A 12,500-nucleotide genomic window follows, 5' to 3' on the forward strand; every position below is an offset into this window, starting at 1 on the left:
GTTTTCTCGGGCCACTCTTAGCCACGGGCTCTTTGTCTAAGAGGGATGGAGGGAAGAGAGTGACGCTAACAAGTAAATGGAAACCTGGAGATATTTCCTTGTTGGCAGAAATGTAAACACAGCGCACGCGGGCACGACAATGATGGGGCGAGTCGAGAGGCGTTCGTTAAAGTGGCGGTGGGGACGGCACCTCCGCTCCTCTGTGCTCCCTCGCTTCTTCCTCCGTCTGTGTTTTCCCCTCTGCCACTTTTTTCGCCATCCTCCACCCCTCTTTCCTCCATCTTTATTGCCCCATGTTTTCTTCTGTTTCTTCCAACTCCTCCTCCTCCTCCTCCTCCTCCTCTCCTCTTCTTCTCCTTCTTCTTCTCTTTCTTCTTCTTTTTTTTCTTCTCCTCTCCTCCTCCTCTTCTTCCACTCCTCCTCCTCCTCCTCTCCCTTCTGACATCCTCCTCCTCCTCTCCTCTTCCTCTTCTCCTTCCTCCTCCTTCTCCTCCTTTCTCCTCCTTCTCCTTCCCCTTCCTCCTCCTCCTCCTCCTCCTCCTCCTCCTCCTCCTCCTCCTCCTCCTCCACCTCCTCCTCCTCCACCACCACCACCCTCGCAGCACACATCACAGCACGGACGCACTCTGCATGACGAGAACCAAAGAAGAAAGCAAATATTCCGATCCAGTGATTTTGTTCCCACGGCCAGGCAGACCCCAGACCAGAGGCTGTCTGCCTAGCCGTGTACATGGTAGACAGGTTGATATTCAGGCAGATAGACATATAGACGAGCAGGCTTGCTGAATTGACGTTGCTAAATGAATAATGAATGGATAGAGTGACTGAAAAGTAGATAGTCAACATGCAGACCGGTATCCTGGTATACAGATCAAGAGAGAGACACATACATGATAACTAGACAGACGAAAAAAGAAGATAGAAGTATAAAGTAAACACTGACAATAACGTTTTCGTGCATGACCGCAGCGAGAGATGGAGCGAATGAGAATCATGGGAATAAAGGCGATAAGGTAGAGGGGGAAAGAGAGGGCGATAAGTGCTGACGAAACCCAGGAGAAGGGAGAGAGTGATACAGGAAGGGAAGAGAAGAAAGGAGAAAGGGAAAAGAGCGAAATAAATATTTTTTTAATATATATCGTCTACCTTTCGGCAATTTCAAAAATAACCGAAACCGGGTCATTAAAGGAGAGAGAGAGAGAAAGAAAGATAAAGATGGATGGGAGAGGAAAAGAGAGGAGAGAGAAAAAAAGAAAAAAAAATGCCATTTGAAATAAAAAACGTAAATAAAAAGCCGATCCGTTTTCTGTGGCGCGCCTAAATTGAAACATCCGCGGCAGATCGACAATCCCATTTTCACGCATGAAGACAGCCTTTTGTTACGGAGAGACCAGCGCCATGAGAGGAAAATTAGCTCGAGACATTGATAAGCGCCAAGGCTATTTTTCCCTCCGTGCAACGTTGCTCGCAATCTTTTTCCCTTCCTTTGCTTCTTTGGTTTTGTTTTTGGTATTTATTCAAGTTTGTCCTTTATTTTAGGTTCGATCCTCCTGTCCTTTTATAGTTATCCCTTTAGATCCTTCACAAAACTTCTGCCTCTTTTTATTTCGCCATTAAAGTGGCGTTCCCTATCTCTCCCGTAAATCGCCGTTTGGCTCCTTTATTCCCCTCGTTTTGCTGAGAGAGAGAGAGAGAGAGAGAGAGAGAGAGAGAGAGAGAGAGAGAGAGAGAGAGAGAGAGAGAGAGAGAGAGAGAGAGAGAGAGAGAGAGAGAGAGAGAGAGAGAGAGAGAGAGAGAGAGAGAAAAGAGAGAGAGAGAGAGAAGAGTTAGAGGGAGAGAGAAAAAAAGTAACAAAAAACAAAACGGAGCGAATTGGAGAATGAATCACCGGTTTCATGTCCTTTTGTGCAACCGCATAGATAATTAATTGATTGCGCCTAATTAACGGGCCGTGACAGAGATCGTGATGTTCCCATAGGCGAAGGGAGGGGGGGGAAGGGGAAAGGGAGAGGAAGGATGTGAGAGAGTGAGTGAAGAGGAAGGAGGAAGGAAGAGAGGAAATGGAGGAGAAGGGGAAGGAAGGGAGGTGAGAGGAGGGAAGAGAGGAGAGGAAGGAGGTCAGAATTGAGTGAAGAGGAAGAAGGAAGGAAGAAAGGAAATTGGTGAGAAGGGGGAATGAAGGAAGACAAAGAGAAAGAAGGAGAGAACTAATTGATTTAGATTTTTTTTATTCCTTTAAGATGAATTTCCGTTCTAAAGTTTTAATCTTTTAAAGAACTAATTCGAAAGAAGACATGAAAAAAACGAAAGTGAAAGCGAGGACAAAAGGAAGAATGAGAAACTGAATGAATATAAAAGAGATAAACAAAAGCGAAACTGAATAAAAAAAATGAAACCAATAAGAATGATCCGATACACGGACCAAAAACGCACAAAAAGACGATCTTTTCAATTAAGTCGGCGGGTCGTCTCGGATTGTTCTGGAATGGTAAACATCCCACGTCGATGCGTGTATCCCTAAATTGGTCTGATCGGGGCTCCTGGCGCCCCTGAAGCCCCTTTACGATCTCGTTGGGTGTTTATGGGCCGAGAGGCTCTTGGGATGACGGCGGCTGTGGACTCCGCCTTGCGCCGTCTCGCTTTCGCGCTTTCTTTTTCTCTTTCTTGCATTCTCTCTCTTTCTCTCTCTCTCTTTCTCTCTCTCTCTCTCTCTCTCTCTCTCTCTCTCTCTCTCTCTCTCTCTCTCTCTCTCTCTCTCTCTCTCTCTCTCTCTCTCTCTCTCTCTCTCTCTCTCTCTCTCTCTCTCTCTCTCTCTGATTTATCCCTTTTTATTTGGTTATCCGTTTATGTACCTGTTTATCCATCTATCAATTTGTATATCTATATCTATACCTCTCTCTCTCTCTCTGTATATATATATATATATATATATATATATATATATATATATATATATATATGTATATATATATATATATATATATATATATATATATATATATATATATATATATATATATATATATATCACACACTCTCTCTCTCTCTCTCTCTCTCTCTCTCTCTCTCTCTCTCTCTCTCTCTCTCTCTCTCTCTCTCTCTCTCTCTCTCTATTTCGTTCCGTCTTAAAGAGTGAAATTACTCGGACTACACGCATAAATAGCCCCTTCCGAAATAGCCCCCGGCGATAATTCACTGCACTTCCGAGAACATTTAAAGCCCGTTCGTTCCCTCGCGAGGCGGACGTGAACGTGGTAGCGGGTCCCCCCCCTCCCCCCGCGCCCCGCCCCGCCCCCACATGGTGATTAAACGTCTCCGAGACTTGATTGTGGGAACGGCGGGAGATCGCGGGCTTAATGATCTTGTTTGCTGAGGGACGAGTATTTATGCCTGCGCTCGCTCGCTCGCTCTGTTTTTCGTTTTTCTTATGTTTTTTCTTTTTTTTTTCTTTTTTCTATGTTTCTCTCTCTCTCTCTCTCTCTCTCTCTCTCTCTCTCTCTCTCTCTCTCTCTCTCTCTCTCTCTCTCTCTCTCTCTCTCTCTCTCTTTCTCTCTTTTTCTCTCTCTTTCTCTCTCTCTCTCTTTCAGATAAGTATGTATGTATGTGTGTATATATATAACCAATGTGCAATGAGTATTTTGGTAATGCTATCATTATCTCTACCATCATCACCAATTATCATCATCACTTGATCATCATCATCATCACAGCATCAATACTATTAAAACAATCCAAATCCCCCACCCCCCTTCTCGTGCCCTCTAACCCTTGTGTTGTGTCCCGCAGGAGCATGGAGGAGGAGGTGGAGGGCGGAGGCACGCGCGAAGACTTCCTGAGCGAGGACGACCACTCCCCGACCGACGCCTCTGAGGACAGCGTGGAGGTGCGCGTCCAGCCCATCCGCGCCCACCACCCCCACCGCCCACCCACACCACCCACGCCGCCCACCCACCACAAGTTCCACAAGTTCCGCAAGCACTACTCGGCGCTGCGGCAGGAGTACGCGGTCCACGCCGCCCGCGCCTCGCCTGGGCCCGCCAGCCCGCCCGCCAGCCCCGTGGAGCCGCACACGGGCGCGGCGCCGCTGTCGCCCGGGACGCGCGCCGCAGCCCGCAACCGCCGCAAGCTCGCCGAGCCGCGACGCCTGTGCCACGAGGCGCCGCCCAAGCGCCCGCACAGCCCCGACGCGCCCCGGCCCGCGAAGGCCGCCCGCACCGATGGCGCCACCGACGTATCCGAGAAGAGCGCGCCCTCGTCGCCGTCCCCGGGGGCGCCGCCGCTTTTGCAGCACCACCCGCTGCTCAGCTCCTTCAGGAGGCCGCCCATGGGCGCCTTCCCGCCCCTCCTGATCCCGCCCGCGTGGCCGCCCGTCACCGCCCAGTGGGGATACCCGCGGGTGATGAACCCCTTGGGGTGGGCGGGGCTCACGCCCGGCCTTACGCCCGCTCTCAGCCCGCACCACTACCCCATGCTGCTCCCGCACCCGTACCCCCTGCCCCGGCCGCTGCTGCCCTCGCAGCTGCCGCCCGCGTCGCCGCCGCCCAAGTCGCCGCCGCCGCGGTCGCCCCCGGGAGAGCGGGTTCCCCGAGATGACCTGCCGCTGCCGCTGGTGACGCGCGTGGCGGCGCCGGAGGGCCCGAGCGCGGGCACGGGCGCGCACCCCACCGCCCGCGCCGAGGTGAGCGTGGTGCGGAAGGCGGGGAAGGCGCCGTCTAAGTTCCTGAGCGTGGAATCGCTGATCGCGTCGGACAGCCCGTCGCGGGGCGCTGCCGACGGCGAGGACGACGTGCCCGCCAGCCTGGGCGGCGACGCGTGCCCGCCCGACGACGACGACACCATCCACGCCCTCCTGCAGCCCGGCAAGCAGAAGCAGCGCAACTACAAGAACATGACGCGGGAGCGGCGCATCGAGGCCAACGCGCGCGAGCGCAACCGCGTCCACACCATCAGCGCCGCCTTCGAGAAGCTGCGGACGTCGGTGCCGGCCTACAGCCACAACCAGAAGCTGTCCAAGCTGTCGGTGTTGAGAATAGCGTGCTCGTACATCCTGTCGCTGTCCCGCCTGGCCGGCCACGACTACAGCGCGGGCGGCACCGAGCCCTCGTTCAGCGAGTGCGTCGACCTCACCACGCGGACCATCCAGGTGGAGGGCAAGGCCAAGAAGAAGAGGGACGAGTGAGGCCGCCCGCACGCCCGCACCCTCGCCCACCAGTGACACTCGCCTTCCCCCACAGCCGCTCTCCTGCCCACCCCCACCCCCACAGTGATCACGTGCCCACGAGGGCTTCTCCCCAGTGTTACCACACCCACAGTGACTATGCCCACAAGTGGCTCAGAAACATTCAGTGACTCAAGTTCGAGATAGTCCCACCGAGTGACAACTCGCATATTTATTAGTGTATTTTAAATGCCGAAAGACCTAATCTGTGAGAGAAAAAGTATAGTCTATTTAGAATTCCAAAAGACAGAAGATATTTGTACTAAACGTGTGTTCTAGTCGAAGCGCGAGGGCCCAGCTCCCGCAGCCGCCGTGTGCTACACAGGATCTGCCGTGAAACACAACAGCCGTCCGCCCGATGTTTGTCCTGTTCTGCTCGTTGTCTGTCTCGCGCTCCTTCGGGAGGGAAATGACTCCTTCCGTGAAGGGCTGTCCGCGCAAGTCCCTCCAGGAAAGGCTCGTCCGTGACATCGTGACATCGCTCCAGTGCCCCGCCCTTCCAAGGCCCAGCCCATCGAGGCGGCTTCTCAAGCCGGCCTTTGCTATAGACTTTACAACTTCAGTATACCACAATGGTCTTTGGTTAGGAACATCGATTTTTATAATCATCTCATAACAATAAGGTGCTCACCAAAGTACATTATAGCTTTGTGTGTCAATGTGTGTTATAGTATAAACATGTAAGCCGTTTTAAGGGCCTGTGAGGCATTTCTTGTAAGGCTTGCAAATTGTGCCCCAAAATGGACGAGTTCGGGGTCTTCTGTTCCTACTCCCGTGTCCCATCGAAAGCTGTCCAAGCAGTTTCAAAAGCGTGTCCACTTGCACGGGTGATAGGAACAGGAGCTCCGGAGTCGTTCATCTTTATTCTTTTATTCGTGTCAGCCAGAGCATTCCTATTCCTTACTCTGGTTGGAATTTTGACTGATGATTTCTAGTGGCGTTGTCAAGCTCTTAAAAGACTATGTTTAACGTGGAAAAAATGATCATTCTTCAAAATTTCATTTCTCCGTGGCTCTCACAAGACATTTTGCGAATAACACATTTTTGCAAGTAGAGTAATTTAGTGTATTGATGAAACATGAATCATCATATGAGTTGGCACCGCTGCTGGGGTGTTTTTGCTGCCTGCTCTCATAGTTCAAATTTCCCCCACAAGATGGCAGCAACGACAGCCCTCGTTAGAAGTCAGGTATGCGAGACGGGTCAAAATATACAGATAATCTACAATTACCATTATTTCTGTATGGCCTAGCACACTTCCCATTTGTCAAAATACCAGTCAAAAATCTTGTATCATTAGAAGAAAAGAGGGAAAGAAACTCCCGCGCAGTTTGCAAGGCTGCGGTTAAAGAGTTATTTATTTTTTGAAATGTAGTGTTGAAACTGCGGTGTTCGATTTTTAAAAATTCTGCGATACCATGTAGTAGCAAAAAATGATCTGATTAATCATAAATGGCGGAGGACAATCCGAATTTTACTGTATAGAGTTTTTTTTTTGTGAAACGTCAAAAACAGATACACGATTCCGAAGAAGTCTCTCAATTCTTTAGGTATCATTTGGTACATGTTTTATCAACATCTTTCCTTTCTTTTTCTATTACCGTATCATTATTATTAGATTACCCCTTATTCTCTGTTTTCCGCTCCGACCATTGAGCAATTTTTCGCATGTGCGAATGTCTCCGAAACCTCCTACATAGCACTGGCTCTGGCTTCGGGTATAGTCGCTACTTCCATCAGAACTGGTAAAAAAAAAACTCAGACGTTACCTCAGTCAGACACAAGTATAACAAACTGACAAAATCAAATCAAATATTACCTAAGATAAGGAACTTATTGCGAAAACAAAAGCTTAGGAGAAAGAGAAAACTCAAAGCCAGCACGTGCACTGAGAGGCAGCCCCACGTGTCTCCGGGAACAGGAGGCGCAGACCCACCCCGGGAAAGTAGTGAACAAACAGGCGCCGTCGGTATTTAGGCAAATGGAGGGGGAAACCAGCTGACGTGCCGCTGCGTGTTAGGGGGAGAGGGCGGGGGGTGAGGGGAGTTTCAGAGGCGCAGAGAGAAGGGGAAAATTGGACTGAGGGGAGGGAAAGGATGTCAGGAATGGTTTTCAAGGGTGGCTGGCCGAGTGGTGGGGGTGGGGGTGTGGGGTAGCTTCTCGGGGTAATGTTGCCGATTTTAATTCAGCCGTCTGAGTGTAGAATTATTGGGTAATTTCACTAACCCGATACTGTAGAGTGAAGAAACTTGAAAAAGGAAGAATTTATTAGACCAGCGACGCGGGCCATTTCATGCAATAATTACCACCTTTCGCACGCTCCCCCTCTCCCCATTATATCACCTCCCATCCTCCATAGCCTCCGACAGACATCCCCTTCGTTCTCATTAACCTTTATCAACACTCCCCCCCACACACACACTCATCTGGCCTTTCGCCCCTGGCCCTCTTTTCTCACAGTGCTGTCTGTAACACAAGGAGGGACTACCTCCCCCCTTCCCCTAAAGCTAGGGACCTCACACCCGCTCCTGGTTGATTTTAGATCAGGAATCTCGAGTTGAGAAGAGGGGAAACAAGGGGCCAGGGAAGGGGAAAGGCGTAGGAATACATGGTCACGCTCCTTTGCTTTCGCTGGAGGTGCACGTCTGGTGGCTAGGATTGGGCAGATGTGATGCACTTGCGTCGCCGACCTTGGCTTCTTTGAACAGGGCTGAGGGACTGGACTGCGTAAGACGTCTGTTGTTCGTACTGGGGGAACTTTGGAGAGAGAGAGAGTGTGTGTGTGTGTGTGTGTGACATTGGTAGCAAACGGTGTCTTTTACAATCAGATCATTCCACTCAGACATACATAAACTTATTGTCAAGTAGAAAGAACTTATACCAAGATAACTATCACATAAATATACGTTTATTTTGTTGCAAGAATGTGTCTTCGTATTTCTCACAGCCCTGGCCTCCGACATCTAGGCTAATTACGAAACTAATGGATCCCACCGACTGCATCGCTAGCCTTAAATACCAATAAACGGACTCGAGTAAAAATTGCGAAATTTCAGAGGAGATGTTTCCTAAGCACTCCAGAATATTTCCTGGTGTTATTTTTGCGAAGGATACGCCAGGGTGGATCCGCGGACTGTGGCGAAAATGGAAATGGCTGGGTCGGTGGATAATAGCCATGATTATTAGTTATTAAAGTTAAAGATTGATCGAAGTGATTTTGCGTGGAATGATTCGATTGTTGCAAGATATCGTAGGTTGCAAGTGTTTGGTATCTTTATAGTTTCATATATAAACACTTGCTATAGTCAAACAAAATATGCAGTGACCAATCACACGCCCTCCCCCCTTCCCCCTCCCATTTCATATCCTCTTCCCCCAAATCCTTGACAAACATCCCCTTTCATTAACCTTTTCTTCCCATTTTGTCTTCCCCTTCTTTTAACGTTCTCCTTTCTCGATGTCTCCCCTCTTTTAATAGGGTGTGTGTCTGTCACATGGGGAGTGACGCCCCTCCCCCCCTCCCTCTCCCCATCTAGTGTTTACGCTAGAGCCTCCCCATTCGCTCCTGGGGTGTTTTTAGATTAGGAATCTGGAGCTGGGGGAGGGGAAGGGAGCCGGGAGGGGCGGGCAGTCTAGGGTGAAGGGAAGTGCCGACACAGCTGGCACTGGCGGGTTAATTTAGAAGTATGGGGGAGAAGGGAAGAGGGTCATGCTATGTTGAGGGAATGGTCTGCCGAGGGGAAAAAGTGTGCGAGTAGAAAAAGAGAGTGAATGGTTTAGGAGAAAAAAAGGGAAAATGGAAGACAAGTACGGCCTTTCCCCTCACATACCTCCCCTCATCCTCTCCCCTCTCACTTCAACCCCAAAGAAATTCCAAACCGACTGAAATGCGCAGAGAAGCAGGTAATTCCGGAGACCGAAGGGGGTGGGGGGTGGGAGGAGGGAGAGGAAGGGGTAGGGAGACCGTTAGAAGTGCCCGTATTAAAGACAAACACGGCCATGAGTCTGAGTGACAAGTCAACCGTTGATGTAATGAGATAGAGAGTGTCACCGCCGAGTGCGACCATATTCAGGAAGTGCCAGTTTAGGTGTGATGGAGGAGGTTATTGGGGACAAGTGTCTGACCTGTCGATCATTTGGATTGGCTCGGAGGCGTCACGAGGCTCCGCCCACTCGGGGTCCCTTTGGGGGGTTCGATGCTCAGATCGTTGGCTTTCTTTTCTTTCTTTTTTTGGTTTTGTTCTATTACTTTTCTTTGTTCTATCGCATCGCTTTCTATCTTGTATCGCCCTTTTGGTAGCGTTTGCTGCATACACTTAAAAACACCCAACCCTTTGAGCGGAAGTGTAAAACATTACACATTTTCTTTAATTCTTCTTTTCCTTATTTATTTTCATTCACTTTTTTTCTGTTCTCTTTATTCACAAAGAACCGCCAAGTATAAAATCCAAAAAATGATCAAAGAAAAAACATGTGCCTTATGTCAGTGGTCCAAGAACGAGATTATTAGAAAAAATAAACGAAAAAAATGTCAGTTTTTAGAAATTATTTTCGAGCTTCAGGACGCATAATGATAACTTTATATAGCATATGATAACTTTTGGGATAATTTACGATAACTTCCTAAGAGTTATTTATTTTTTTGTTCTGTTTTTATCGTGTCTCCGCCTTCCCAGTGATGTATTTTTCTAGTTAGAAACACCATTTCACTTTGTTACGTACATGATATTACAAAATGAATACTTTTGTATCTTGCATAATAGTTTTTGAAAAGAAGGGGAAAATGAAATGTGAAAACTTTTTTATTCACTTGGTCTTCCGTCTTTGTTTAAGATTTTTTAATGTAAATTTTGTACATAGTTTAATACTGAATAAGTAAGCAGTAAGGCTCTAAGTCTCCGCAAATTGTACAGTTTGCATACTCAGTTTGTACAGATTGGAGGAAAACAATTCAGTAGACTAATTTACAAATGGTACCCTCAACACGCGCAGGGCTCTAGACCATCGGCTGAAATAGAGGTTGTGTGCGCATGCGCGGGGGGACGAAGCACTGCTGGATGCGCGGTGTTGTCATGTCGATAAACCGAGTTCTCTGAAAAAATAGAAAATGACGAGAAAATCTACGGAAGGATACCTTTTGATAACACACACTCCGCCTAGAAGTTTTATTTTGCAGTGAGCTATTTTTTACGCGAATGTGATATTTGTAAATATATATATAGAGAGAAATATATGTATAGTCCAGTGGGATATTTTTTATTTCATAAAAATGTGACAGCGCAGTTCAGAGCAATCACAACCTCTCTCTCTAGTTAATGGTTTGTAGCTTATTTGGGCTAGTCAGGTGGTTCAAAATATTTCAGAGTATTTATATTATCCTACACATTTTTAATACACTTTTAAACTTTTTAAAATGAAGTGCGTTCGACAAGACAGTTTTACTTTATGAAAGACAAACGATTTTTTCTTCTACTTTTTGATGTGTACAAGGTGTATAAAATTTATGTCTTTTTATATATATATTTGATATCGGAAATCATGTGTTTTTTCATTATGTTTGTATTTTTGTTTTTTTGTTGTTTTTATTTTAGCCCTCCCCCTTCGTAATTTTATGACATGTGACTCAAATTTTAACGTCTATCAGATTTTGTAAATACCGTTTTTTTAAATAAAATTATGTACACTGGACTGTATGACTGACTGTTGGTTATAAATGAAATATATTTTGTTGGCATTTTGATATACGTTTTATTTCCAAATCCTTTTCTATTTACAAGAGCATCCTACTGTTGCCAGAGAATAAGGCACAATAATGATACTGAAAATTAAAATAGTGATATTTCAGAAAGAATCACAGTATAAAATAAAAACGTCATGGCAAAGAATTAAATGGAGAAACATGAAAAACGAATAATTTAAAAGGAAGACAAACTAAATAAGAAAAAGAAAACGTCTGGTTCAAAAACCGAACAGAAAGTACATATACATTTTGAAACAACTTTAGTAATGAAATCCACTGCACATCTGAAAACCGATACTGCGAATAAACTAGACATTTACAAAATCATTGAACCTTTCCACAGTTTCTTTAATACCATTTAACAATACACACACGCACACACACACACACACACACACACACACACACACATATATATATATATATATATATATATATATATATATATATATTCTGTGTGTGTCTGTTTGTTTGTGTCTGTGCGTGTGTGTGTGTGTGTACATATATATATAAATATAATATATATATATAATATATATATATATATATATAATATAATATATATATGCACACACACACACATATACACACACACACACTCTCATTCACACACATACGCACACACACACACACACACACACACACACACACACACACACACACACACACACACACACACACACACACACACACACACACACACACATATATATATATATATATATATATATATATATATATATATATATATAAATATATATATATATATATAAATATATATATATACATATACATATATATGTATATAGATAGATAGATGTATTATCTATCTGCAATAATAATAATACGAATATGGAGAATAATATCATGATGATGATGATGATAATGATAGTAATGGTAATAGCAGTAAAGATGATAATGATGATAATAACAATAATTACAATAATGGTAATGCAAATAATGATATTAACAGTAGTGATATCAATAATGGCAATAATGATGATAACAATAATAGTAATAATGATATTGATGAAGGTGATAATGAAAATAAAAAAATATCATAAGTATGATGATAATAAGAATAACGATTCCGATGATAAACGTAATAATGATGTTACCGATACCAATAACAACAATGACGATAAGAGTAACAACGGTCTCAGTGAGAGCACCCCCCCCCTCACCCCCCCCCCAAGCCTGAACTGAAAGCCTGTTGCAACGGCCACAAAAATCGTCCGGCCAGACCTGTGACGTCACGCACCAGCGGGTTGAAAGTGCCTTGCCCAGCATCCATAAAGTCCGTTGGTTCTACGTGACTTCTACATACCTCTTAGTGGGTCAGGTCAAGCCAGTTCAGGTGAAACGAGAGTGATTTCGTGTGGTATTTGTGGGCTATCGAAGACCCATTCTCAAGAACTAGTTAGAAGTGATAAGAATGTTCAAAATACGAGGCGGAGGGAAAGGGAGAAAGAGAGATAGATAGAGAGAGTGAGAGAGACAAGGCAAGTCAAGCGGGTCGTTTTGGAGATAATGTGCATTAAA

The 12,500-nt window shown here is 45.8% G+C and overlaps 1 protein-coding gene across 1 annotated transcript in view; it reads left to right on the forward strand.

Annotated features, from left to right (window-relative positions):
- net (atonal bHLH transcription factor 8-like protein net) overlaps positions 1–10,956 on the forward strand; it is a 24,670-nt gene extending 13,714 nt beyond the window's left edge. The window contains exon 2 of the mRNA XM_043022559.2: positions 3,787–10,956. Within this exon, the coding sequence (XP_042878493.2) occupies positions 3,787–5,179 (1,393 nt within the window). The 3' untranslated portion in view covers positions 5,180–10,956. The remainder of the gene's footprint in view (positions 1–3,786) is intronic.
- Positions 10,957–12,500: the final 1,544 nt, after the last annotated feature.

The sequence above is a fragment of the Penaeus japonicus genome, unplaced genomic scaffold (genome assembly GCF_977035675.1).
Source record: "Penaeus japonicus unplaced genomic scaffold, GWHDUDI00000001_assembly GWHDUDI00000037, whole genome shotgun sequence".
In the NCBI taxonomy this organism is placed as follows: Eukaryota; Metazoa; Arthropoda; class Malacostraca; order Decapoda; family Penaeidae; genus Penaeus; species Penaeus japonicus.